Source organism: Simochromis diagramma, unplaced genomic scaffold (genome assembly GCF_900408965.1).
Source record: "Simochromis diagramma unplaced genomic scaffold, fSimDia1.1 OVJJ01000334.1, whole genome shotgun sequence".
Classification (NCBI taxonomy): domain Eukaryota; kingdom Metazoa; phylum Chordata; class Actinopteri; order Cichliformes; family Cichlidae; genus Simochromis; species Simochromis diagramma.
In genome coordinates, this window is record NW_024386764.1 from 6795357 (window position 1) to 6822807 (window position 27451).

A 27451-nucleotide genomic window follows, 5' to 3' on the forward strand; every position below is an offset into this window, starting at 1 on the left:
GGATGTTGCGTCGCGCAACCATTCCGACTTAACAGTGAGTGGTGGTGTTTCTGCGGGTGCTGGACGTGGAGGATAGCAGCCAGACAGAAATATATAAAGGTGGGTTTTCTTTCTTTATTAATTTGGAGATAATGGAGATAAAATCGTACATTAAATTTAGCGCATTTAGTGTCTCAGCTGCAGTTTAATTTAATCATCCAGCAAAATATTTCAGATGACAGAAGCCTTGACGTGAGATGCCTGCCTTAACAGCTGTTTCCATTGTGAAAACCATAAACCGGCGTCAGAATAACCCGTAAAAACATGCTGATTGTTGTTATCTGTGTGGATGGATGAGGGCTGCTGCTGCTGCTGTCCTGGATCTCTGGCTTGACTCACGGCCTGTCCTGCAGGAAAAGGCGTTTCACACTGTCCGATGGGTTAAATGAAGAAAACAGGTTTGAATGGATCTGAGGCAGGATCAGTGGAATACAGTACAAACACACGTAGAGCACCCTGCACGAGAGTAAACATATGAAACATGTGGGGGGGTTTAAACCTTTTTTTTTTAAATAGGTTACACATTTAATAGGTTAATATTCAAATAAGCATCATGACATAACTAAAGGTCGGCACAGAGAATCATTCAACAATCCGAATACCAGGATTACAGGAGTATTTAATCCGTGAAACGCGGCAGCCATATGGAGGACTGTTGTGTTCCAATGCTGAGGTAAAACACTGAGTCAGATCTCTGGGAGTAAGTACTGAATGATCTGTTCATTCATTCACAAGAAAAAAAAACCAGACTAAATCATAAATATCGTTTTTATATATTTTAATTATGTGCAGCTAATGAAGGATATGGATGAAAGCACATATGAAACACATATGAAATGCATAGAGTTTCATCTGGTTTAGCTGCTGTTTCAAATTTTATACAGGAGCCTACTGAAAACTGTACAGTGCAGTTGCATTGTGTCAGCCTATCAGCCTGCATTTTGGCTTTTAAGCTTAATCAATAAGTATAATACAATAAGACCGCAAGCATGTTCTTAGGCTTTTTTTAAAGAGTCTCAAAGTGAGCTCACAGCCTGCAGACCACATCTGAATGTCCTCGCTGACGGTAAACTTACTGGCTGAAGGCAGAAGTGACGCATCTGCTGCTTCACATGGCAAAACACACACTAATGTTGCCTGGGAGAGATGCCACTGATATGCAGGGTGGATGCCTTTTTTATTACATTTCAGTCAGTTTGTCAGCAGTAGTCTGAGAGGTGCCTGTCTGAACACATGTGCAGAAAAACAGACTTAAAGATCGGATTTCTTGAGCTAATCCGTGATCATGATGCTTTAAACTATGATTATAGATGCTTTTGAACATTACACACACACACACACACACACACACACACCCACATAAACACAATGTCTGAGAACAAAAGCTCTACCTAAGCAGAGTACAGCTCAGCAGATTTAGGGGGCGAGACTAGTTTAATGACTGTAACAAGCTCTCAAAGATGTATCCAAATACAGCATCTTTCAGCATGAAGTGGGAAGAAGCATTTTCAATCAACATTATAAATTAAGCAATGCACTTGTGTACAAACACACATGACTACTTTTTAATGTCCCGGATTCACCTGCAGACTCTAGCCTCAAAAAGCATCTCTCACATCCTGGCTGCTCTCATTGCTGCTTTCTGTTTTCTGTGCACGGGGGGTTGGGGTGGGGTGGAGAATGAAGTGATGATATTTTTAGCTTCCCCTCCTCTCATCTGCATCTCCACGCTTCCTAGAGAAAGGAGGCACGTGATTGGAGGAAAAAGGGGGGAGAAATGCTGTCTCAGGAAAACTAGGAGAGCCACAGCAGCGGAGTAACGCCACTGCTGTCCAGTTTCAGTAGGTTGTTAGTTATTGTTTCACACATAAGGCTGGTTAGTAGCTGTAAATGTTGCATCACATTGGTTTTAGTAAACATCAGTGTTTCTAGGCTGAGAAACACTGACAAGACACTGGATTTTTCTTTAACTGCCACTGCATCAAAAGCACCGCACAGAAAGACGGCGGTGCAGGAGGAAAGATGCAGACAGCAGCGTTTTGCTAAAGAGGTCAGAGGTGAAAAGGCTGCTGACTTCACTTTTAAATGGTGATCATCCAGCCAGATCACGCAGATTTGAGTTTAACAAGCCTCTTGGCCAGTGTGAACCGAGTCAGTGAAAGGAAAGAGTTCTGCTGCAGCATCCACACACCCATCGCACTGCATTCAGTCTAGTGCTGGATAAACACTGGAGCCATTTAATGCTTCTGCTCCTAGTTGTGAGTCTGGGGTGAAGATTATGGGTAAAAGCAGTAATGCTACATTAAAACAAGATCTTCTTTTATCAGTCAGTTTATAGATTTGACTTGATTTGACTATTGGGTCTATACGGAGCTGATTACGTGACTGTTTGTTGGATTCACAGCAATGTGTCCATTTATAAATGCGTCATGCATTGTAATCTGAAAAGTAAGTAATGGAGAAATGTAGCTAAGTCAGTAAGTGCAGCACTTGAGTAAATGTAATTCATTATTTTCCATCACTGTCTGTTTGTTCTAATAAAGGAAGGAAGGAGTTGCATTAGCTTGCCGTATTGCAGATATGGGGATCTCACCACTTTCATCAGGTTAAAGAGGAAGGTGGCATTGACCCCTCGATTAAGAAGTATTGATGGTGCCTTTTCAGGGTAATGTACTAGGACGAGAAGGAGAAGGATGCTGCAAGGTGGGGACTGCAGAGCAGGAGAGCAGATAAGAGTTTGATTTGAAGATTTGTTAAACATCGTCCCCACTATTGAAGTACCAGTCCAAACACAAAATGATCCAAATAACTGATTTATGAAGGAAAGCACCGTGAACCCTTAAACGAGACAATATTTTTACCCACCTGAGAAAATGTCCTCAATGAAAAAAGGTCAAAACCTTTAGCTTCATGGAGAAGTGACACATATCCACTTCCTCGTCCTCATCTGCACAGCAGACGAAGATTGGAAAAACTCCAACAAAAACTGACATTTATGCTTCTGCCAAAGCCACAAATCAGAAACTGAATGGCATCCTTACAAGAACAATCACTCTGTGACACTCACAAAAATGTTCTAAACAAATGCAGCTTGATTCAGTTTGATGGAACAGAAATAAAACAAAGCAGGCGGCTATCAGTCAGAGCAGTGACACGTGGCTTCTTCGTTGAGCGCTTGACAACCTTTGAAAAATGGAAGCCGTTTTTATAACAGATAGAACCTGTCCTGGTACAGGGACCTGCAGGGAGGATGACTTTTTTATTCTGTAAAAATCACAGATGCTCTTAAGTTTCTGATTTAGTTATTTGTAATAAAATCGACTGGGGATGTTAGGTTCACATAACCGTCCTCTGATGTTGTTAAGAGATGTGGAAAACTTCTGAGTGAGTCATCTCAGTAACCATCTTAAAGCAAGAATGTGTTTAGGTGATCTGGGATCAGCTGTGGATTAGCTGTCCGTCTGCACTAAGCCAGCCAATCCTGATTAGATGAACCTGACTGGCTGGCTGCAGGAGCACTTAGCTCCTGCAGGGACATCAATCTCCTTTAGGTGGCAGGTTTAGAGGGGGAGCTCAGTGATGTCATTGTCCACCAGTGAAACCTATAACTCTTAGTCCTGATTGGATTAGTGTGGGAAAAAAATGGAAAAGACTTTGCCTGTGGTGTTAAGGTGTAACTATTGACAAAGTGCTACTGAGTAAAGCAGAAAGACTCAGAAAACCAAGCTTCCCAGAGCTGTGACTTATAAAGATAGCTTATCCTCTTCCTTTATATCACAGTTTTCTTAGTGACTCATCCTGATCTTACATGTATATATATATACAAACAGAGACTTGAGCAGCCAATCTAATATTAAAACCAGAAGTCGCTGCGGTAACAGATTTGGTTATTATTAGCCATCTCTGCCTGATAAAGCGTGCTTCCCTTCCTCCATCTTCCCTGCACTCTCCGCCGCGATGGAAGGAGTTATCTTTGAACTCTGAAATCTTTTTTTCCTCCTGGCGTTCAGTCTCATCTCCTTCTTATTCAAGACCGAATGCCATTGCTACTTTTCGGATTGTGAGGGAAGATTTGGAAATTTCAGAGCCACTTTGATGGGACCCTAAATGTGCAAATGTACTGACCGTGTGGATCGGCATGCTATTGTAGTTTTCCATCAAAAACACACTGTGTGAAGCCTTGACTTAGACTCAGATATTATTATATCATACTTGATGCCATTTAGCTTCAAATTTCTGTTGATAATTATATATATGTCTATATTATTTAACAGATGATGCAGATGATGACTGTCATGTTAGACTGGATTGATCCCTGTGGGGAAATAGGGATGTGAGTCAGCATAATCAGCAGCTCAAAGAACATATGCTCAAAAATTCAATATGAAATATTATTATACCAGGAAAAAAAAAGGAAAGGGAACAGGAAGAGGGAAGGGATGCATGCGCTTAACAGATGTTGTCACCATCTTTCATCTCAATAACCTACATAAAGGTCAAAGTGAAGTTTGATTATTATTTATAGCTTTGTTTTTTTTAATCAAAAGTGGCAGAAAAAAAGTTCCCGGTTCTCCAGCGTCTCCTATTTCTTTTAGTTTTCAGACTGTTGCTGGATTGTTGGTCAAGACATCCGAGGATGTCACTCTGGGCTGTAGAAGATATTGATTTCCTGAACAGGCGCAACAGATAATTGATGGTTCAGTATTAGGAGAAACAGCTGCAATAACAACAGGGGTCTCGGCATGGGCTTGTGAACCTTCAAGGGTTGAAATCCAAATATCCAGGCAGCTCTTACAGTGCACATACACCTGACTTGCTTGGAAGTTTGCTAGCAAAGCCAAAAGAAAGCAGCGGCATTCTGGAAGCTGAAAGGCATTTGCATAATGAGAATTTGTTAATTACTTTGAGATTAAACACAAAGGCCTCTCTCTATAAGCTTCTGTATCGAATTAGTGAAGGTTAAACCAACTCTCTTCTCTGCAGCTAATCTCAGAGACGCAGAGGAAAAGCAGCATAATCTCACCGCACCGTCACAGAAAAGAAGCAGTGGTAGTGTTTGGCAAGACCTACACTTCCAGCATTGGTTGGTCATTTTTAAACTCCTGGAATCCTTGCTGTGAATACTGGAAACAACAACACCGCAAAAGAATCAATAAGAATTTAGGAGCCCAGATTTTATGAAAAGGTTCTAAAACAGGTTGCGAATCACAGCACTAGGATAAATGCAGCAAATGTTCCAGAGGGGGTTAAAAGAAATATGAGCGAATGTGGGTTTTTACAGTACAGAAAGTGGAAGGAAATATAGTAATGCATCTAAACTGACTCCAAGACCTGGATTCGAATGTTTTTAAGAGCAAAACTTTGTGTAATTGCCTGACGTGCTGTCATTGTAACACTGCTGACTCGGCTCGGAGAAGCTCATCGATAACGAACACGTGGGCAGAAATATCTGCAGAGCTGAGCAGACCCTGTCATGCAGCGGTAACAAGAGCAGATACATTTTTAATAAGGCTCGCCAAAGAGGAAATCAAACACCAAACCCTGACTGTGATCAAGTGCCATCTCACCTCCGGCTGGTTCACCGGAGCTTAGCCTAAAGATAACTGTTAAGTTATAGGTGTCAAATCTTAGACTCTTCCAACCTGACGCTGATATCATACAGCTCTGATCGGATGTGTCGGTAAGCATGCTAGTAGCCAGCTTTTCTTTTTTTTGAGATAAAAAAAAAAATACATGTAAAATGTAATGTTTTAAACCAGGAAGTCAATCAGTTTAGTCAGGGATGGTTGGTGTCAGTGCCAAATCATAATAAATACCATCTACTGTACCATAGTAAGAGTAAGATGAAATATATGCTGGATTGTAAAGACAAAAACTACCAAAAAAAAGTCCACTTGTTGTCTCCGGGGAGTAAAAACTCAGGAATCAGGAAGAAAACCTCACACAGGTCCAGGGTGGGGTCTTAATGCAAACTAGGCCACATAACAAAAAAGATCAAAGTAGTGACATATGGGCCAATCCTGAGGCGGAGCGTTGACTTAAGCCTGCAAATAATACCCAGTTTCCTCAAGAGCTAAGCAGAATTGCGTGCATAGCAAACAATATGAGCATGCAATTGTATGACAGATAAATAAATTAGATTTTTGGGGCTTTTCTCGCTCAGAGAAATTCACCGACACCACTCCGTAGAATGAAGTGCTGTTAGTTGTAGGTGTGTCTTCATTTAAATACTTCTGCAAGGAATTCTGAGATGGAAGCGTCTCCTGTTGTTTAGGTTGGACCTCCGTTTGTCAGGAAGGGACAGGAAAAGCAACACTAAACCAAACTGATTGCAGATCAGTTAATCCAACATGCTGTTCATCCTCTTCAGCTGCACGTTTACTTTTTATTTTCTAATGTTTGTGTAGATTATGCTCATCACACTCAGTGAGTCACACTGCAGTGCCTTTGCTGTGACTGAAACTCCAACTATTGACCGTCAGCTGAGTGGGGTAGAGTTGAGCGGTGTACAGTACAACTGCGCAGCATCAATCTCACCTGAAGTCAGCTGATCCCAGATTGAGTGAACAGGGTTGATTAAGCTGTAACAGTGATGATATCAGTGAACCCTAAACTACTTATTAGCTGTGAGCTTTTACAGAATAGAGTCCAAATGAAGAAATGGCTCTGAGTTCAATGTGCTTATGTGTCTATTTCAGTTTGAAAACAAACCTTTTTACGCAATTTTAAATCAGTTTGACAAGTGAACTGAAGTGTTTACCTCTTTTGCTCCATATTCTTTGCAGTTTGTTTATTCAGTTAAATTGTCACCTTGTCTTTCCTGACTGCTATCTTTGTGTTTGTTTGTTTGGTGGCTTTTTGCCTTTTGTCTGATGTTCAGTAAGTGGGACTTTCATCGGATGATGGGCTTGTCAGTTATTTGGAAAAGAAAAATATTCACTTTATTATGTTTTTGTGACTGTTTCTGTATATAGTCAGTCTGGATAAGATTTCTGGAGAAGTCTGACCATTTTGGCATTTTTAAAGTTGTCTTGAGCTACAGGGCTTCAGGCTTTCTGAAGGTCTGTCTTTGGACACTGGCTGCTTTTTCACAGATTTTCAGTCCAGTCCTTGTACCTGACCAATTTCCAGTGAGTGTCTGGATCCTGGACTCATGCATATTAATATAAATACAAGCAAATGAAAACAATTGCATGCAGAGGTAAATAAAAAGAATGTAGAACTGATAAATATTGCACATTAAAAACAGTTCATTGTTCAGTATGGTTATGGTTGTAGGGTAAAAACATGGAGAAGGATCAGGAGAAAGGTAAAACACGGTGGAGGTTCTGTTATGGTTTGGGGCTGTTTCAGCCAGTACTGATTTTTCACCATGATAGTCAACCTAGAAATGCAGTAAAAGCAAACATGGATAGAAAAAACACACACAATGGAACCGCGTCAGCCATGGATTGGCCTTCCCAGAGCCCAGATCTCAACATTTTGTTGAGGCCAAAATCCAAAGTAGAGCTTTGAATGTCTTCAAAAAGCCTGGAGAACTATTGCTGAAGACTATTTAAGGAAATTAAAAGAAAGTTGACTAAATTTGTGAAAATGTACAAAATCTTTTTTGCCATATGTTCTATATTTTCATGTGTTTCAATAAATCTCTGCACCCATTTCCTGTATCCCCAGCAAAATAGAAAGAAATGGTTGGCTGCTTCATGGTTTTGCACAATACTGTATGCTTTTAAAAGAAACCTTTAATATCTAAAGTAGTATTTTCAAAATATATACTGTAAGGTAAAAGTTTAGATTTCTTTACTTGTGACTCAGTAAGTCTAAATTAATCCTGCATATCCATAATTCTTATTGATTAGGTTCGGCTCTTTTGAAGAGTATGCACGTCTTATTTTTGCACACTCTTGAAGTATTCACAGATCCTCCGAGCTGTGAGGAACTGTTGACGTCACAGGCAGAACAGAAGCCATCAACTAAAAAGATACTGGCAGCCATGTGGCTGCTGCATTTTCCGATGCTCTCAATTTAGCAACCTGACTAAATCCTATTTACATGAAACAGTTTTATGAATGTTTATTAATGTTTTCTGTGATCCTCTGTGCAGCGTTCTCACAGTAGGTTTATCACATCTCGACCCACCTGCTCAGCCCTCGTTTGCATAACAGAATGTGTTGAGGAAGGGTCGGGGCTTCTCCATTATTTAACAAGCATCTCTGTGTTCATGCGTGTAAGCCGATAGGCCCGAGCTGTGAGGACGGTGCACTTGTTTTCTTTGTTCTTTATTCTGTCTGAGTTCTAGTGTTCCGCTGCAGCCGAGTCGAGATAACAGTCTAAATATAGAGGCGGGTGAAGGGACTGAGTCCTGTGGGCTACAGTCATCGTGCTCTGAAGAGTCACTCACTCTGTTTTCTAAATCCTTTTAGGTCTCGTAGGTTTGAATCTTTGTAGTCCTGGACAGCTAATGCAGTAACGTAACGGCAGTGTGAGTTTCAGTGAAGCTGCTGTTGTTCTTTGGCTGACTGTTAGAGCAGATCTGCAGCCCAATTTAAAACACAGCAGTAGTTTGACCTTGCTGAATAAATATGTAGAACTAGCTAATGCAGTGCATAAGATTCATAAAAAGGTTCAATGTATAATAAGGAACTTTGAGGAAAATTTGGATTTTAAAGTGAGTGCTAGTCTTATATTTTTATGAGATTGTGTTCCTCAAAAGAAATATGGTCTCATTAATAACTGCATGTTACACCTTTAGATGGGTTTGAACCTAACACCTTATACTGGAAACCAAGAGAGTGGAGGTGTCTACAGTTCCTTAGGTTAGGCGCTAACTTAAACTGTGATCTAGCTATGATAGTAACCAGAATCATAGTTAGACCCCAATCTAAGGACTAGAGTAGGTTATTTTCTTAATTAGGAATATCTGTGTCTAAACCCAACTAAACTTTGAGTGAAAAAGAAGGCAAACAGTGAATCAAAGTCTGAAAGTTGTCAGACACATCTGTCCCTGCATCCTTCGCCTGTCTGCATCCTAATGTGGACTTTTTCTTAATGCCTCTGTTAGTCATTTAAAAGAAGCTCGCACGGGCTCTTTCAGACAAAAAGAACAAAGGACCATTATGACTACATTTTTTTCATCCATCATTTAAAGTAAAACATGGTATTTCAGTATTAGCAAATGCACCATACCAGATCCTATATTGGCTTTACAATGAAGTCAGGATGCTGAACAAGACTCGTTACAAGTGAGCTCGGTGCTCCCTCGAGTTCACACCCTGCTACAGCTTTCCAAGAAATTAATTAAATCTGAAGTTTATCCCTTTGAACGTAAAGGTTTCATGCTGTACATAGTTCATGGTTAACATAGACTTAGAGTCCCCCAGAAATCTGTTTGAGGAAAATGGCTAACCATTCAATTCAATTCAATTCAATTCAATTCAATTTTATTTATATAGCGCCAAATCACAACAAAAGTCGCCTCAAGGCGCTTCATAAATACAGAGAAAAACCCAACAATCATATGACCCCCTATGAGCAAGCACTTTGGCGACAGTGGGAAGGAAAAACTCCCTTTTAACAGGAAGAAACCTCCGGCAGAACCAGGCTCAGGGAGGGGCGGCCATCTGCTGCGAGAAGGAAGACAGGATAAAAGACATGCTGTGGAAGAGAGACAGAGATTAATAACAGATATGATTCAATGCAGAGAGGTCTGTTAATACATAGTGAGTGAGAAAGGTGACTGGAAAGGAAAAACTCAATGCATCATGGGAATCCCCCGGCAGCCTACGTCTAATGCAGCATAACTAAGGGAGGATTCAGGGTCACCTGGTCCAGCCCTAACTATATGCTTTAGCAAAAAGGAAAGTTTTAAGCCTAATCTTAAAAGTAGAGATAGTGTCTGTCTCCTGAATCCAAACTGGAAGCTGGTTCCACAGAAGAGGGGCCTGAAAACTGAAGGCTCTCTCTCCCATTCTACTTTTAAATACTCTAGGAACAACAAGTAGGCCTGCAGAGCGAGAGCGAAGTGCTCTAATAGGGTGATATGGTACTACAAGGTCATTAAGATAAGATGGGGCCTGATTATTTAAGACCTTGTATGTGAGGAGCAGGATTTTGAATTCAATTCTGGATTTAACAGGAAGCCAATGAAGGGAAGCCAAAACGGGAGAAATATGCTCTCTCTTTCTAGTCCCTGTCAGGACTCTTGCTGCAGCATTTTGGATTATCTGAAGGCTTTTCAGTGAGTTTTTTGGACATCCTGATAATAATGAATTACAGTAGTCCAGCCTGGAAGTAATAAATGCATGAACTAGTTTTTCAGCGTCACTCTGAGACAGGATATTTCTAATTTTAGAGATGTTGTGCAAATGGAAGAACGCAGTCTTACATATTTGTTTAATGTGTGCGTTGAAGGACATATCCTGGTCAAAAATGACTCCAAGGTTCCTCACAGCGTTACTGGAGGCCAAGGTAATGCCATCCAGAGTAAGAATCTGCTTAGATACCATATTTCTAAGCTTTTCAGGGCCGAGTACAATAACCTCAGTTTTATCTGAATTAAGAAGCAGAAAGTTAGCGGCCATCCAGGTCTTTATGTCTTTAAGACATTCCTGCAGTTTAACTAATTGGTGTGTGTTATCTGGCTTCATGGACAGATAGAGCTGGGTGTCATCTGCACAGCAGTGAAAATGTATGCTATGTCTTCTAATGATGCTGCCTAAGGGAAGCATGTATAATGTAAACAGAATTGGTCCTAGCACTGAACCCTGTGGAACTCCATAATTAACCTCAGTGTGTGAAGAGGACTCTCCATTTACATGTACAAATTGGAGTCTATTAGATAGATATGATACAAACCACTGCAGTGCAGTACCTGTAATACCTACAGCATGTTCTAATCGCTCTAATAGGATATTATGGACAACAGTATTGAACGCTGCACTAAGGTCTAGCAGGACAAGCACAGAGATGAGTCCACTGTCAGAGGCCATAAGAAGATCATTTCATTCTTGTGCAGTGTGCTGTCATATGCTTACTCCTTAATGGTGTTGCTGTTGGTGTAAATGTTAGGCTGGATTTTTAATAGAGTGTAACTTTGATCAAACATGTTTTACATAAATAATTAAAATAGAAAATTATGGACGGGACTGGCTTTAAACTACATGGCTAGCTAGTGGGTACAAAACTCTATGCTAGCATGAAGTTCATCCTCATATACCTCCATCCACCGATGAGAATATTGCAATATGTGGTTGTGATTAATGCCCATGAAGCAAATGTGCATTGTGTAAAGCATACCAGTTAATCACTATCCTCTGTTATGCTGAGTCTAACAGATGCTGACAACGTCGTTTGTCTTAACATGCATTAAACGTATGACCTCTTCTGTGTTAAACAGCTCCTCTGCTGTTGTTTCAGCAGCCTCTTCTGTGTGTGTTTAATGAAATCGATGCTCATTAATTTAGCGTAATGTCCTGGCTGACAATAGAAGCTGCTAATGCGTCTTAATGAATGCCTGCATTTTTATTTACTAGTCTGTGTATCTTTCGGACCCAGAATGTAGCATTTAGAACCTTCACTAATTGGCAGTGCCCATCCTTGTTCTTATTGTCACTGTGGTTCTTTGCACTTTGTACTGTGCAGATGGATGCCCCACAGTTTGGGGGTCCATCTGCCATCACCAAGAAGGATGGCCACCCCGTTCCACATCTTACATGCAACTATTTTTAACGTGTCATATATGGTTTTCTTATTAAAATGCTGGTAAAAGGAGAAATTCAAACTGGGGCTTTTGAGGTTTTGCCAGCAGCCCATTATCCTTTGGAAATAATAACTCTTTGGCATTTTTGCTTGAAACATTATTAAAGTCATTAAAGCCGATTAATTCCTTGTTAATTACCTAATCTCTGCATTTTCCTACTTCAAAGACGATACACATTGTTTTCCCTAAAGCTTTATCAGATCTTCTACGCTGGTTTTCTAGTAACCCCAAGAAAATCTTATATTGGGTATTATCCTGACTGCTGATATCCATCTTCTATTTTCATATCTACACCTACTTCATATCAATTTGTGCTCTTTCTTGTTCTGTTGCTCATGATTTGTGCACCATATCTGAACAGTGTGAATCTCTCTTACTCAGAAAGCTCAGTTTGTCACTCTACAGAGTATTTTAGAAATGGAAGAAACAGAAAAATGTCATTTCTATTTCAGAGAACATTTACTGTGATCTTACAGTGAGGCCACTGCAGGAGTTTGGTTAAAGACTTTCTCTGTTGTCTTTGTCCACAGATGGCTTCAGCAACAGCGACCTACGGGCAGAAGGAGTCCTCTGACCAAAACTTTGATTATATGTTCAAGATCCTCATCATCGGCAACAGCAGCGTTGGAAAGACCTCCTTCTTGTTCCGCTACGCCGACGACTCCTTCACGCCGGCCTTTGTCAGCACAGTTGGCATCGACTTCAAGGTGAAGACTATCTACAGGAATGACAAGAGGATTAAATTACAGATCTGGGTAAGATGACAAGAAAAGAAAAAAAGTGCTATGAACCAAAAAGTATACCTACTTTGCTTACTAGTATCTGGTTAGTTTATATTATACTGGTTGACAGGTGTAAAGAAAAAACTGAGGTTCACACATACACACTTATGAGGGAAAACAAGACAACAGACACGGGGAGACAATATATATGCACCCAGATAACATGGGGAGAGGTAAGTGATGAGACCCCAGCTAAAGCCAGGAGGAAGTTAAACCTAACATAAGACACAGTGAGCAACTTCTGTCAAAATAAAACAGGAAGTAACTAAACATGGAATCGTTAGCAGACAGGAATTTTCACTTCATTTTAATTCAAACAGTCACAAACAGTCACCTCGAGGCCCTTTATATTGTAAGGTAAAGACCGTACAATGATACACAGAAAATCCCAACAATCAGATGTTCCCTTAACAGCAAGCGCTTGGCGACAGTGGGAAGGAAAAACTCCCTTTTAGCAGGAAGAAATCTCCTATAGGACAAGGCTCATGGAGGAGCAGCCATCATGGGGATGAAGCCATAGAGAAGGCTAGATTAACTGAACTCAGAACATAAACAGTGCTAAATACTGACAGAAGCCAGATAACAAAGGTAACAAGAACTAAAGACTATATCAAGTTTTTTTAAGATATAAAATATCTCTAAAAACAAACAAGGATTCAGAGCCCAGACACACCAAAGCCCAGGATGATGACAGATAATTTCTTTCACGTTGTTTTCAAAGTCTGCCCATAATTAGTACGACTATATGAATTTTTGAAAGTCAATGCATCTGGTTTGCTTTTGGTATTTGGTATATTTGGTGGTGTTGATTTGATCACTTCCTTGAGTTATTTCAAACTAGGACACACAGATGCTGTCCAATGAGAGGTTAACTTAGCAACACCAAGGAAATGCATCTGAAGTGTGTGTGTTTGTGGTGAGGAATGAGCTAATGCAAGAAGCACTGCACTTCATCACACGTTTCACACACATTTGTTGGTCAAAGCATTTATGTTTCCTTTCCTCCACTTAGCTTTTCTGCACAGCAAATGCCCAGATGGGCTTACAGACAAGCATGAAATGTTTCCTCTGCACTGACATGTGAAATACATAAACAGGGTGTGTGGATGTGAGAAATAAAGCTGGGTTTCAGTTCCTTGTAAGTCTTTTTTTTTTTCTCCATTCTCCAACTATTTTTGAAAGCAAGTGCAATGCCACAAATACCTTCCAGGAAGGATCGTCCTGCACGCACACACTTTTCAGACCATTTCGCCCCTGTCTATGACGTCAGGATTTTAACCTTGCCTTTAAAAATATTGTCATTGTCAGATTAAGGAATGTAGATATTCATGTTTTCCAATGGATTCTCATAATTGAGCAAATAAAAATAAAAAACAGGAGTTGTAAGACCCTGCCCCGTGGTGCTGTTTTATTATGCAAAGTCAGATTCCAGTGAACACACAGATTTGCACACACCGGTGCCTTCGCTGCAGCCTGCACGTGCAGATGAACACCAACAGAGCAGAATACATTAGACGGTTACGGTGACACATCCCCGGGAGCAAACAATAAGGTGTTTCCTCAGATGTGCGTTTGCTTCTACGGGCGCGAGGGTTAAAGACAGCTGAAGCTCTAAACTGCTCTAAACTCTTTGGTTTGAGCTGCAGGAAACTGGTGTTTAGGTGCCATGCTGTAGACAATTACATCATTTCCACCTTCACACCAAAGTTCTGCAGCAACCAGAGCTGTGATGGTGAGCAGAGCATTGAATTTGTGTGGCTGTGCACACGTGGATCTGTTTTGTGTGTAAGGCTGCCTCTGTTGTCAGCCTTTCCCAGGTCTTGCCTCTGGTAAGAAAGACACAATCGGCCAATCGGAGAAGAATAAACCTAAGACTGGGTGATGCTCTCCCCTCCCCCATTACTACACATCTCAGAAGATGCCCCCCTCCCTTTTGTTTCTGTCTCACGCACACAGACACACACACACGCACACACACTTCCTCCCCCACTGCTCAGCTAGCAGAGTAAAAATGAAAATGTTGGCATGAGCGCACAGTGCGTATATTTGTGCCACAGTGTGCAGTTATTCCAGTGTATGTTGATTTGTGCAGACCCGTGACATATACTTAGATGTCATACATGTTATTTAAATGGCCACGTTTGAGAACGTGTCACGTTGCAGATAAAACTGAAGGCCTGAGAGGCCATGTGGAGCTGCTTTCACAGCGCTCATGACAGCTGCAGTCCAAAGTAAAGACTTCTGGTTAAACGCGACCAATTAAAAAAAAAATAAAATAGAGCTTCAGAATTACCAGATTCATAAAGGTAGACAGATAGGATGAACTATGATGACACTAATATAATCTGTTAGCTGACATCCAGTAAGACAGACATATACACACCGGCCAGTGCTCAGACCCTCCTTAGTTGGAGCTCCTCCATTAGATGTCTCTAGGCTCACACACACAAGGGGAAAACAGCAGAGATGATAATGTTGCAGCTAGTAACAAACAATGATCCGTTCTCTTCTCCATTAAAATGCTATAGGCTACATTATCTCTTGCCAGTTGGAAAGATTATCATTTTATATTCCGTAGTAAGCCCTTAACTCTAAATTTGATGCTTAGCTCAAATATGAATAGTCCAGTGTTCATTATATAACACCACTCGGTGCTACCTACACTGACATTTTAGGTATAGAGCTGATGCACTTATCCAGAACAACTTGCAGCACACACTTAGTGGGTGAGCAAAAATAGGGTGCAAGCTGCGGTTGCAGAACATTATACAGTAACCATCAGTTTGGAAAGCATAGATCAAAGCGACAGCTCTCTGAAAATGCAATTTTCTAGTGACCCGAGAGTGATAATGTATGGCTGAGTGAATAGATATATTCATGTCACGCACACACACACAGGCACTCATCAGTTTTTTGTGCACATGATGCTTTTTTTTTGTGTATTTATCTGGTTATCAGGACTTTTATTAAAAATGTGTTCTTGAAATGGAATTTTTCAACAGATTATTGAAAGGTAGGCATTTAGTTTATAGGAGCGTGTGTGATAAAATGTACCTATAGCAGTAATGATTTAGCTAAAAGTACAAGTTCTTTTGACACGATTTCAGCTTCTTCCATAGCTGATTGTTGAGATTATCTTTGTCTTTCCTTCAAGTAAACCCTCAAAATGACTTAATAAGGATTATAAGGGTTTACGTAAAAGATTAATTCACTTTTTTCTTTCACTCTCTTATTAAATCTTGGCTGAAAAGTCTGACACTACTATCATATCTTTAGCTGAAGCTTCAGGTAGCAGCTGGTTAGCTTAGCATAGTGAGAAAAAACAGATGAAAACAGCTAGCTCTGCGCTGTTTGAAGGTAACTGTTGCAGGTTTGACAGCTCTTTTTGGATTGGCTGAGGCTCAGGAAGAAAGGTTGGTGGTTTGAGCCCTGTCATCTCCAGTCAGCATGCCAAATGTCCTTTGGCCAAATGTCCAAACTCCACTCTTCGATGCATCCATCAGAGTATGATTGTGTGTTAATGTTAGAAAGAAAACACTTAAATCGGAAAAAGCTCACCTGTTAGCATGATTTATGTTATTCTATCTACAACCCCCCTCAACTTATAAAACCTTTGAGATATGATTTATATCTGTGCTAAGTTATCAGCTACAGCTAGCAAACTTAACACAGGTAACACATGTACCTGAATATCAGTACTAACTAACAGACAGGTGTAAGGACTCAAAGCAGACTCTACAGGCTGTTCAACAAACAGCTCATGTTTAATGGTGTAAGAAACAACAATTCAAGATAGAATATAGAAAAAAATCCAAATTTGTCAAATACATAGGGAGGAACAACAGGAAGATAAACAGTCATCACAACAAAGACAAGCTGAAGCCATTAAATACACAGGTGGAATAATCAGAGACAAAGGAAGTACAACTAAATACAAGGAAGAAAAGACAAACCAAAACAGGAAGTAACATAAGAACCACTTAGAAACTTGACAATGAGACACAGGAGGCAGGAAAACCAAAGTCTAAGAAATTTACGTATGTGACAATACAGCGTTAACTATAACTACAAAGAAAACTGGATCTGAAAACTAAAAGAGATTGTAGGCAAAGCTAACAATACAATCATAAAGAAACCAAATATATACTTTGTTAAATAGAACACAAAACCCAAAGAACGCTGTAAATATGCGAAATCAATAAGTAAGTACAAAAACTCAGGGTCCATGACACTGTGCCACATGTTATTTGTCAGATAATTAAAAATGTCCATAAGGAACAATACTACAAACACAGTTTGGTAATTTTTACTGGGAGTGGCGCCTGGCAGATAGTGACCAGCTACAGCCTGCACTGACAGCCCGAAATTTAAGCCTTAGGTTGAACTTCTGGTTGAGCCATAACAAATGTGCCCATAGTACAGCTGTTACCCAGAGAGAAACTACCCATAAAGGCCAAAGCCGACAGGGGGAAAGAAAAACTCCCTTTTAGCAGGAAGAAATCTCCTGTAGAACCAGACTCATGGTCAATAGGCCAAATATGTCTTCATTTAAGCGTGTAATGGTTAAGCTCACAGAGGGAACTTTTAATTTTTGGGTTAAGTCAGTGTTTAGTTAGTGAAGTTGTAACCTGACCAAATACAGCATTTGTCTGGCTAATAACCCTTCACCATAACCCAACAGGCAAGAGAGAGGCATTGGTCACCTTAACTGACTCTTGGCAAGAAACTAAATAAGCACATTTCCCAAAATGCCATATGTGTGCTTGCAGAAGAAAAAAAAACCCACACACATCTCTGATTGTATGCACTGGCTGTATGACTATCCAAATGGTTTTGAATGCCAAAGTGTCAAACAAAGAGTTCATCCTGTGAAGTGTAAACCAGCATGAGACTTTTTTTTAATCTCTGCACCGACAGCTGAGGGATGCTGTTGGAACAGAAGCCGCTCAGCTTACAAGGTGAGGCAGGGTGTTGGCTAGCTGTAACACTGTGCTTTAATTCCCTGAGCAATAATCAGGGTAATACTTGTATTACCTGCAAAAGTGACTGATTACATTAAATTAAACCTTTAAAACACAGTTATGTACTTGCCCGATGTGTCAAAGCTGTAAGTAAAGATAGGTTTTCTAATACTTTCTGCTCTGAATCGTCAGCACCTTTCCAACAGCAGTGAGAGCTGTAGATAAACTCCCCAATTACACCAACACACACGGAGCTGCTGTTTGCTTTTTCTACTGCTTTTTCTACTTCTACTCACAGTGCTGTGGGAGCGCACTGTGACATTAAAACACACACCTGAGAGATACACTGTGTCACATTGTCAGCAGGATTCTGGCACTGCTTATTCAGCAATATAGATGATGTAATTGTATTGCATGTTATCAGCTTTTCATTACCTGATTTAAACTGCTGTGTGAAGTATGAGGAAATATAATTCACGTTTCTGCTCCTGGGTAACCAAATTGTTTCTTTAATTCTTCTTTTTTCAGCTGCCACAGTGGATCCTCTGTCTCCATTGTACCCTGTCTATCGTACTCTGCCATCTTCTTCAGTCACACCAACCTTCTGCATGTCCTCCTTTATTACATCCCTAAATTTCCTCTGTAGCGTTCCTCTTTTTTCTCCTGTCTAGCAGCTCCGTCTTTAACACCGATTGCCCAATATGTCCACTATCTGTCCTCTCCACATGTCTAAAACCAATCTTAATCTCCAGACTCTCTTTGTTTGAGCCACTCTGCAGTAACATGATAAAAACAATCACTGTAATTAAATTGCTCTTTTCTTTCCTCAGGACACGGCTGGCCAGGAACGTTACCGCACCATTACCACAGCTTACTACCGAGGAGCCATGGGCTTCATTCTCATGTATGACATTACCAATGAGGATTCCTTCAACGCTGTCCAGGACTGGTATGTCATTGGCTGGGGTAGTGCTGATGATAAGGGGGACTACAACATATAAGCAAGTAGGATAAACACCACTAAAAAAATTATTATTTGGATGCTGTATCCTGTGTAAAACAGTGCTGTTATGTTCTTTTTAAGTTTCTGTTTGGTGCGGTTTAGGCACCAAAAATCACCCTCTATCGCTGTTTTTCTGGTGAGACAAAGAGTTGTGCGGATGATGAATGAAACTGCATCTAGAGATTTAGTATCTCTCTAGAAATAGATGCAGGGATACAGGGGGATAGAAGAACAGAGCCACTGATCCGGTTCAGGTTTCTGTCTATTTTAATAGACCACAGTATGAGCTTTCTGTCTCTGCAGAGTAATGAGATGCGATCGTGATATCTTTTCCTTTTTGTTGTGCTATATAACCTGACCAGCACATCACAGAGGACCATTCCATTTATTTTCCACCTACTCGGTCATACCTTGTTGTTGATATTGCCTGTGTTTATGGGCAATTCAGTCTTTAAGTTTCAGTACGGACTTACAGTAAAATCAAATAAATCACACTGATCCTTTGATTTTTATTGTGTGCGTGCACAATTTGAGAGTTTTTAGATTCAGATTCATTTTTTTACCTCTTCAATCAGTGCGATCCTGAATTTTGGGGGGGAAAAAACCCTTTAATGTTGCATTCAGACGTCCCAGCCTTTGACTTTCCTCTCTGACCCCACCCTCAGGTCGACTCAGATTAAGACGTACTCATGGGACAATGCCCAGGTGCTGCTGGTAGGAAACAAGTGTGACATGGAGGATGAGCGAGTGGTGAACTCAGAGAGAGGCCGTCAGCTGTCCGAACACCTCGGTGAGTTCATGCTGAACACACACACGCACAAAATTCAACCTTGCGAGTTTACAAGATATGTAACTTTTTATATTCAAATGGCTCTTTTGCAGACTAATAGTGCTTGCGATGTTTTAGGAACATGAGTGGAGTCTTCTCTGAGGCTGGTACCGCCTGATAAGCCAGGAAGGAGTTTGCAGTTTGCACTTTATCTGCCCCTTTGGGTTCAAACCTATCGGCCAGCTGTTGCTTTTCTGTGCAGAGTTTGCATGTTACTCCCTGTTCCCGTGTTGGTTTTCTCTGGCTGTTCTGGCTTCCTCCCACAGTCCAAAGGCAAATACGCTAGGTCAAATTGTTGTAAAAGGTTATCTGTCTCTGTGTGTTAACTTTGTGAGTCACTGGAATGATCTGCAACCGCACCACCAAATGTAATCTGCCCGGCAGATAGCAAGGTGTATCCCTTGTTGACTGACAGACCGAACACAGCTCGGCGACCTCTCTCATGCTCTGTTTCTCCTCCAGGTTTCGAGTTCTTCGAGGCCAGTGCCAAGGACAACATCAATGTGAAGCAGACCTTTGAGCGCCTGGTCGACATCATCTGTGAAAAGATGTCTGAGAGTCTGGACGCCGGCGATCCCGCTGTCACAGGGGCCAAACAGGGGCCCCAGCTGACAGAGCAGCCCGCTCCTCCTCACCAGGACTGTGCATGTTAAAGCTGACTCCTTTCCAAAACCCTTTTCCACTGTCTTTCTCCTTGTCCTCCTTTCAGCTGGACCCCAGGTCCTTGGGTCTGTACTTCATCACCCGTTTCACTCCTTTTCCTGCTCGTCTCTGTAGGAAGATTGGCTAAAGGTCACAAGAATCAAGCTGAAAAGTGTCTGAAAAGTGTCTGAATTAGTGTTTTTACTGTGGTTGCTCCTGGTTTCTCTGCACAAATGAGCTAAAAGGTCATTCAAAAAGTGCAGGTGCTGGTATGATGCCAAAGCACCTTAAATCAAGCTGCAGTTTCAGACTCTTTGCAGCCTGGTTCTTGAAGCTTTTCAACCCGTCGTATGTTGTTTCCCTGATCCTCGGTGTGGTTTTACAAGAAGGATTTGACGGCGTAACGTACACCCTCAGAGTGCCATTAAAATCCTTCCCATGTTTACAGTTCTTTGTTTCATGTCAGTTGAATATCTTGGAAAAGATGCCAGCCTTGGATTTGGTGACCAAGAGGGCCACACTGCTCAGTTCGGTAGGAGTGGTGATCCAGCTGAGATCTGCTCGGTATCAATGTAATGCATTTCATATATGTCATTAAATGTCTCTTTTGTTGTCTCACCAAATTTCAGAACAGATAGCAAGCGTTCTGTCTTTCCGTTGTTCATCTGACTATTTCGCTTTTTTTCATTTTTTACATTTCTTTTTGTACTTTGGCGCCCCCCTTTTTTTTCCCCTACAGCAAAACACTTAGGGGGGTGAGAGGGATGCGAACAAATTATAACTAAGTGAAAAAATAGCAAAAAATGAAGAGACACATTTTATTTACTTATATTTATTTCAAATGTACATATAAATGTTGTGCAATATATATATCTATATACATAACATCTACAGGTATGCATTTCTGGATAGGTATGAAGACGGTACGAAGCTCTGTGAGGACAGTATCTGGTATAAAAGGCCTGTTTGTTTGGAGGTCGTGTCGAAGCGTGTCTCCTGCGAGCCGCTGAATTTCACTCTTGTTTATGTCTCGTGCTACTTTCAGAAATAATGCACCATCATAAATCGAAACTTTCTGCTAAACTACTAACAAGTCTAAATCCGTCTGGTGTGGTTTTCACTGCTGTGACACGTAGCATCGTTGCGTAAGTTCTATTTTAGAGGAAGGAGATGCATTTCTTTTTCAGAATAGTCTTAAAGCCATTTAGGTTCTCAGTGTTCGTATAATAGAAAAGGTTTTAATGTGTCTTTGTCTTTGTCACTGGAAGATAAAGGGGAAAATAGGAGGCTGTCTAAAAAGCATCTTTGTGCAACACAGTTGAAAGTATTTTCCATCAGGTGGAGAAAATTCTGCAGATACCTTTTTTTGTAAAATACTGAAGTTGACGTCATGTAACAGCGAAAACCTTCAGACTTCAGGCTTTCATCTCTTTGATTGCTGTCCTCAAATATAAAGACACTGAAACATTTCATCAATCTTTGAAGGACAAGAGCGATGTTGCTTCTTTGATATTCCAGGGTATTTTGCTTTCTATTGGTAGCTTGCCTGCAGGCAGTGAAAGAAACATCAGGATAGATTAGGATGATTCCCAAAACGGCCAGATTGGAGTTTGTTGTGGTTACTTGGCAGATCTACTGATCTTTGACCTCTAGGTGAGTACAGTATGCTGGCTTGCTTTCAAAATCATTCAACAACTACAGTCCTGAGCTTCTGTCTTGCTGGTTGAGACTTACAGAGAGTAGAGATCATGCTGACACATGGTACAGCACCGTAGCGAGATTCAAGACAGGAAAAACATGTATGGCAACATGTGTGGGGTGTAATCCGTATATATGTGTTTGATTGCATTATTCTGAAAGAGAACTCGTTTCTTTTCTGGACGGAGACAGCGTATCAAAGAACATGTTGACTCCTCGTGTTTATCTGCTTAATAAAAAAACACTACGCGATTAATACCACTAACACCTCAGTATTACGGATAAATGTGGGCTCTTGTGTGGGTGTTGGTTTATTTGTGTGTTTGCGTTTGATCTCAGTCTTCAGGTAAATTATGGACCGCACTGTTTAACTACGAAGCAAGCGTAAAGCAGCTGAAGGCTCGAGCCAATGCAGGAGTTAAATATTCAGTACTGGGAAAGTATTTGCACTTTGGTTTTATTACAGTTTTAACGGTTAAAACTGGCTTACTGGGTATTCCTTCTTTATACTTCACCAAAGATTGCTTAAGAAACAGCTCGCTGTTTTTGATGTGGGGTGCCAGGTCGAGGAGCGTAACCAATTTTAAACGTTTAAACAAGTAATAAAACAAGTTCCTCACAGGGAAATATTGTGAGTCCTGTTCATATCAAAAGGATTTCATATCAAAAGGATTTCATATCAGCGTTAACCCATATTGATGAATGGGATGACATCTATGGACTGAAAGGGCAAAGCGCTACTGGATGAAAATCAGTAATGAATGACTTTGTAAAGCTGGTGTCTCATGTTTGGCAGGAACTTCAATACTATAAAAAACTGAGTCTCCATTCAGAGTGGTGTTATTAGAACAGGAAGTGATTTGGCCAGTAAATATGACTATAAACTGGGGAGATGATTTTGATCCTGCATACATTTTACTTCTTACTGGTTGTGACTGTTTCCTTTCTGGTAAAATCCAAAACTTTGAACTGTTCTCCTTTCTAATATGTCTTCCTCTCCATATAAACCCTGTCTGTAAATACTCTACCTTTGAGTCATATGTGTGGATTGTGTTGTATTGACTCAGGCTTGCATTGAAAAAAGAAGAAGAAAAAAAAGACCTGAAATCCCCCAAAGAGCCATGTTGTACTGTACCCTGCATTCATTTCTAGGCCTGCTTGTGAATGAATGTGTCACTCAGCTATGAAGCAATACACACTACAGTATGTACACAAAAACAAACGCCATCCAGCTTGGTAGAGGTTGCCGACTGTAGAGCTTCTACTAGCACGCAGAAATAACATGTGACTTGATTTGGTCTTGTATCACTGCCTCTTCAGTTCCCTCTCAGTTTGGGCCATTTAAAGTGAGAGAATATGCTGTGGATGTTTTTATCTGTACTTTGTGGTAAAACAATAATTAAAAAAAAGTTGCTAACATTCAGTTTACTGTGGTTTTTGAAGTGTTTCTGCCCTCAGTGAATGCTTTTACCTGGCGCTTCTTCAACATCCAGTGAGGTTTTTACTCTGAACCTAAGATTCAGATTAGTTTAAAATAATAACATATGACAGACGCTTGAGTCACCAGGATTTAGCATGAAATTGTCATTTTGGTGGCAAATATCTAGCTGCTAGTAGCTTCAACATCCTCAGGATGTCACTCTTTCACTTTTCATTTTTGAAAGAAATTTGAAGAAAATCTCAGAAACTAGTCAGTGTCTGTCAAAGACCCAGAGAGAGAGAGAGAGAGAAGGGCATTTAAATTTTAAACAACTCACCTGCCACTTTATTAGGTACATTTATTCAATTGTTTGGTAACATATATGTGCAATCATCCAATCACATAGAACCAACTCAATGCATTTTAGGCATACAGTTCAAACCAGACATCTGAACGGGGAAGAAAGGTAATATAAGTCACTGTAAATGCAGCTGATAGGCGGGCCTCATGTATTTCAGAGACTGTTGAGCTATTGAGATTTTGCCATGCAGCCTTCTTTTGGAGAATGGTCTCCAAAAGAGCAGCAGTTCTCTTATCAAAAAGCCTTAATGATAACTGAGATGAGAGGGCAACAGCAATTAAAATGATTACATCTTAAACAACCAAGGTATGCAGAGGAGCATCTCTGAGTGCACAACACACTGAGTCCTGAAGCAGATGGGCTACAGCAGCAGAAGATCGCAGTTCAGTCAGCTAGAAACATTAAACTGAAGCTATAATTCACCCAGGCTCACAAAAACTGGACAGCAGAAGATTACAAAAAATGTTCTCTGGTCTACTGAGACTCAGTTTCTGCTGCAAGATTGAGAGGATTATACTGATGGCTCATTTAAACACCACAGCCTACCTGAGCATTGTTTCTGACCCTCTATCCCCTTATCACCGCTCTGTATCACCACAGTGAACTCATCTTCTGATGGCTGCTTTTAGCAGGATAACACATCGTGTCACAAAGGTCAAATCATCTTAAGCTGCTTTCTTGAACATTACAGAACATGGCCTCATAACAGTCACTGGAAGCACCTGTGGGCGTGGGAGATTCTTATAATTTCAGAATAAAATATTGGTACAAATATCTACAAAACAGCTGGTTGAGTTCTGCTCGGAGTTGACAACATCCAAATAAGTGATTCAGGCAGCTGTCATGACTTGGAGCTATCAAAATAAAACGGAATTAAACTGAACTGAATAGATGTGCTGGATGAATCTCGTCCACTGCCACGAAGGTCAGAAACATTTTGTCCTAAAATGCTCTTGTTTCATTTGTAATTGCACAAATAACCAGCAGAGGGGGAAATCCTCCAGCCTGATGCTTTTATACAGAAATCTAAACAACAGATGAAATTATACTGCCAAAATGTGTTAATGCAACACTGAATCACTAATTCTGAACAGCAAGATAAAATTACACTCCTTAAAGGGATCATTTCCATAAAGTGGCAGAGAAAAAAAATAACAGGTAAACAACAGGTAGTTTCACAATCATTCGAAAACTAATCTGCTCCGCATTGGCGCTTTAATGTAACTGCCCTTCATGAAACTGACCATGAAGCCTGACCTGTTTAACACCTTATTTACTGTAGACTACATGTGACCTTCATAACGTGCAGGTAAAAACCCCCCAATAAAAAACAGCGAGGCTGGCTAAAATATGGAGGAAACAGTGTTTATTGCCCAGCAGCATTTATTTCAAACACAACCGCATAAAGCCGAATAACTGTAGGCTAGAGGTGATCGCAACAGTCAGCGCAAACAGAAAGATTACACTCTTCTTCACATTTAAAACAAGAACACATTTGCAGTAAAGACTCAGTAGAGTATTAAAAAAAGAAATAAAGAAAGAGAAATACACAAGTGTGCAGGTTACAGATAATAAACACTGATTAATTCCTCATGTGAACCCAGCAGCGGGCGACATTCGAGTTTGTCAGCAACATGCAAATTGTTCCCTACAGAAATACACAGCATGTAGGCTATAAGTGTAGATCAGATCTCATGTATCAAATATGGGTGTGGTTGGCGTTTTCCCTTCTTCTTTTTACAACCAAATTCCTCATATTTTAAGAATATCAGAATCATAAATGTGTATATTATCGTAGAAAGACTGTCTGTCTGTTTGGTCCAGCTGACGACTGCATATAAGCAGTCAGTAAACACGTATACGCGACTCTTTCTCCCATTAGGAAAGCCCATGGCATCATTTCATTGAAAATACTGGCAGTTTAAAGCTGCCTTGTTCAACAGTAAACATACATAGAATTAGTTATGTAGAATATATTAGAGGCAAATGCCCTTCATTTCGGCACCAAAATAAATACACCAATTTGACTTAAAAATCAAATACATCATATTGATTTGTTCTATCCGCCAAGTGGGGGCGAGTTTGAACAAATGGTCGAGGAACGCAAACACAGTTTGACTTGCTGCTGGCTGGTATCCGCGCTGAGGTCCATGTGTTGATGTATTTTGTGCCAGGTGTGTTTTATGTTTGACCAATCATAAAAGTTCAGTTTTCTTTTCGATTTTTTTTTTGTTAAACAGACGAACATGAATGTACAGTTTTGGCCTACGTGGCCTGGCATTCATCCCCTGCGCGTAACGGCACACATCTGGGCTACGACACACACGGAAACCCCAACATTAACAAAGTCCAAGGAGCTTATAAGCTGGTCAGTGGCCCAACAGCAGGTTAGTCCCTCCGACTAGTGCACTTGAACCTCGTGTGGCAGCAGCTGGCAACCGCTGTTCACATGGGTGAGCACCTTCTGCTTCAGCTGGGCCACTTGCTCCCTCAGCAGGCTAGCTGTCGAGGCCAGGTCGGTGTTTTGGGTTTTCAGCGATTTGACCTTGTCCTCCAGCCTGGAGATGCGCTCCAATTTGCGCCTCCGACACTTGGAGGCTGCGATTCGGTTCCTGAGCCTCTTCCTCTCGGCTTTGATGCGCTCCTGAGAGTCCATGTCGATCGGAGACAGCGGCGGGCTCTCTCCGAAGCTCTGAACGTCGGGGACCGTCTGAGGCTCCTCCTTCAGCGGCTGGACCCGAGACAGCTCTGGCTGCGGCGGGGCTGCCCCTAAATGATGTGACGGAGGAGGCGGGAAAGGGACCGTGTCCGTGGTGTAGTTGACAGTGGTTCCCAGCGGCCCACTGCCGTAACTGTTCAGGTTCGTGTACACCGGTAGATCCGGCTGCACGGTGACTGGGGCGATGTTAGCCCCGAGATCCAGGGTGCTGCTGGGCGGCGCGCCTCCGTTCAGCTGGTTCTGCTTGTGTAAATCCTCCAGCGCCTTCACGAAGCCCTCGGCGAACTCCTGCTCGTCCGTCACCGTCTTCGGGTAGAGGAACTGGGAGCTGGTCGGAGTCGTGGTGACCATTCCGTTGGACTGGATGATTAGCCTTTCCAGCTCTGGAGAGGCCAGCTTGAGCAGCCCAAGGTCCGGGGAGCTGAGGATGCTCTCAGCGTCGCGGAGGTGCGGTTTCAGGTCTGCGTCGTCCGCCAAGCTCAAGTTAATATCCTTCTTCATCATTATTTCCGTGGGTACAATGACAAGTGGCGCTGCTCGACACTCCCTCAGAACTGTGTCCTGCCCATAACCTCACAGAGACGAACCGCGCCGGGAATGATCTGCTCTTAAAATGAATACAACACTTGCAACACTTGTGTGAACACCCCGTGTCGCTCTTCTCCTCTCCTACAGGATCTGAATACACGCCCGCGCGCACCGCCCCGAGCTTTTCTAGCCTGGCACGTTCCATTATGTCACGCCGGAGCGCGCGTATTGGGTAGAAATTACGTTTTCCAGTCTTATATTTGAATAAAAGGACGAGCCGAGCAGAGGATGCAGACAGAGGTCTCACTCTGCGCTGTTTTCAATAGTTTCTCTCCCACCCTGTTTATTTAGTCCCCACTTTGATTTATGAGTCATCCAGTTTAAATCGAGCATTACGCACACCTAAAAGCAGATCACTAACAAAAGTGGCTCAGAAATGTGTGCCGTGGACAGACTGAGTCACCCTGTTAAAAGTGAAGTAGTTTGTAATTACAGTTAGATCGATAAGATAAAGGAACACTCTTTTATAGTTGTGCACTTGTCCACCACCACAGTGGATTATTAAATCAAATGATCAATATAAGACTGAAGAGCAGACTTTCAGCTCTAACTTGAGGGATTAAAAAATCTTACTTTAACTGCATTTTATAGCTTTTTGTTGATTGTAATTTTAGATATGAGGACCAAAGTCAGAAAAGTCTGGATAAGGCT

General features: G+C 41.2%; 2 protein-coding genes across 2 annotated transcripts; one reads left to right on the forward strand and one right to left on the reverse strand.

The window, feature by feature from the left end:
- Nucleotides 1-23113, forward strand: LOC120734863 (ras-related protein Rab-3A). The gene is made up of 5 exons (XM_040033925.1): nt 1-99; nt 12328-12552; nt 18371-18489; nt 19209-19333; nt 19835-23113. Exons 2-5 carry the CDS (start codon nt 12328-12330, stop codon nt 20023-20025), a joined length of 660 nt encoding a protein of 219 aa, XP_039889859.1. The 5' UTR covers nt 1-99; the 3' UTR covers nt 20026-23113.
- Nucleotides 23114-24842: 1729 nt separating this feature from the next.
- Nucleotides 24843-26933, reverse strand: LOC120734856 (transcription factor jun-D-like). The gene has a single exon (XM_040033912.1). The coding sequence runs from the start codon at nt 26714-26716 to the stop codon at nt 25895-25897; it is 822 nt and encodes a 273-aa protein (XP_039889846.1). The 5' UTR covers nt 26717-26933; the 3' UTR covers nt 24843-25894.
- Nucleotides 26934-27451: the final 518 nt, after the last annotated feature.

Bases quoted from the DNA above. Each gene is read 5' to 3' on its own strand.
- LOC120734863 (XM_040033925.1), top strand. From the start codon at position 12,328: ATGGCTTCAGCAACAGCGACCTACGGGCAGAAGGAGTCCTCTGACCAA. The intron at 12,553-18,370 runs GTAAGATGACAA...TTCTTTCCTCAG, and splicing joins GGATTAAATTACAGATCTGG to GACACGGCTGGCCAGGAACG. The intron at 18,490-19,208 runs GTATGTCATTGG...CCCCACCCTCAG, and splicing joins TTCAACGCTGTCCAGGACTG to GTCGACTCAGATTAAGACGT.
- LOC120734856 (XM_040033912.1), bottom strand. From the start codon at position 26,716: ATGATGAAGAAGGATATTAACTTGAGCTTGGCGGACGACGCAGACCTG.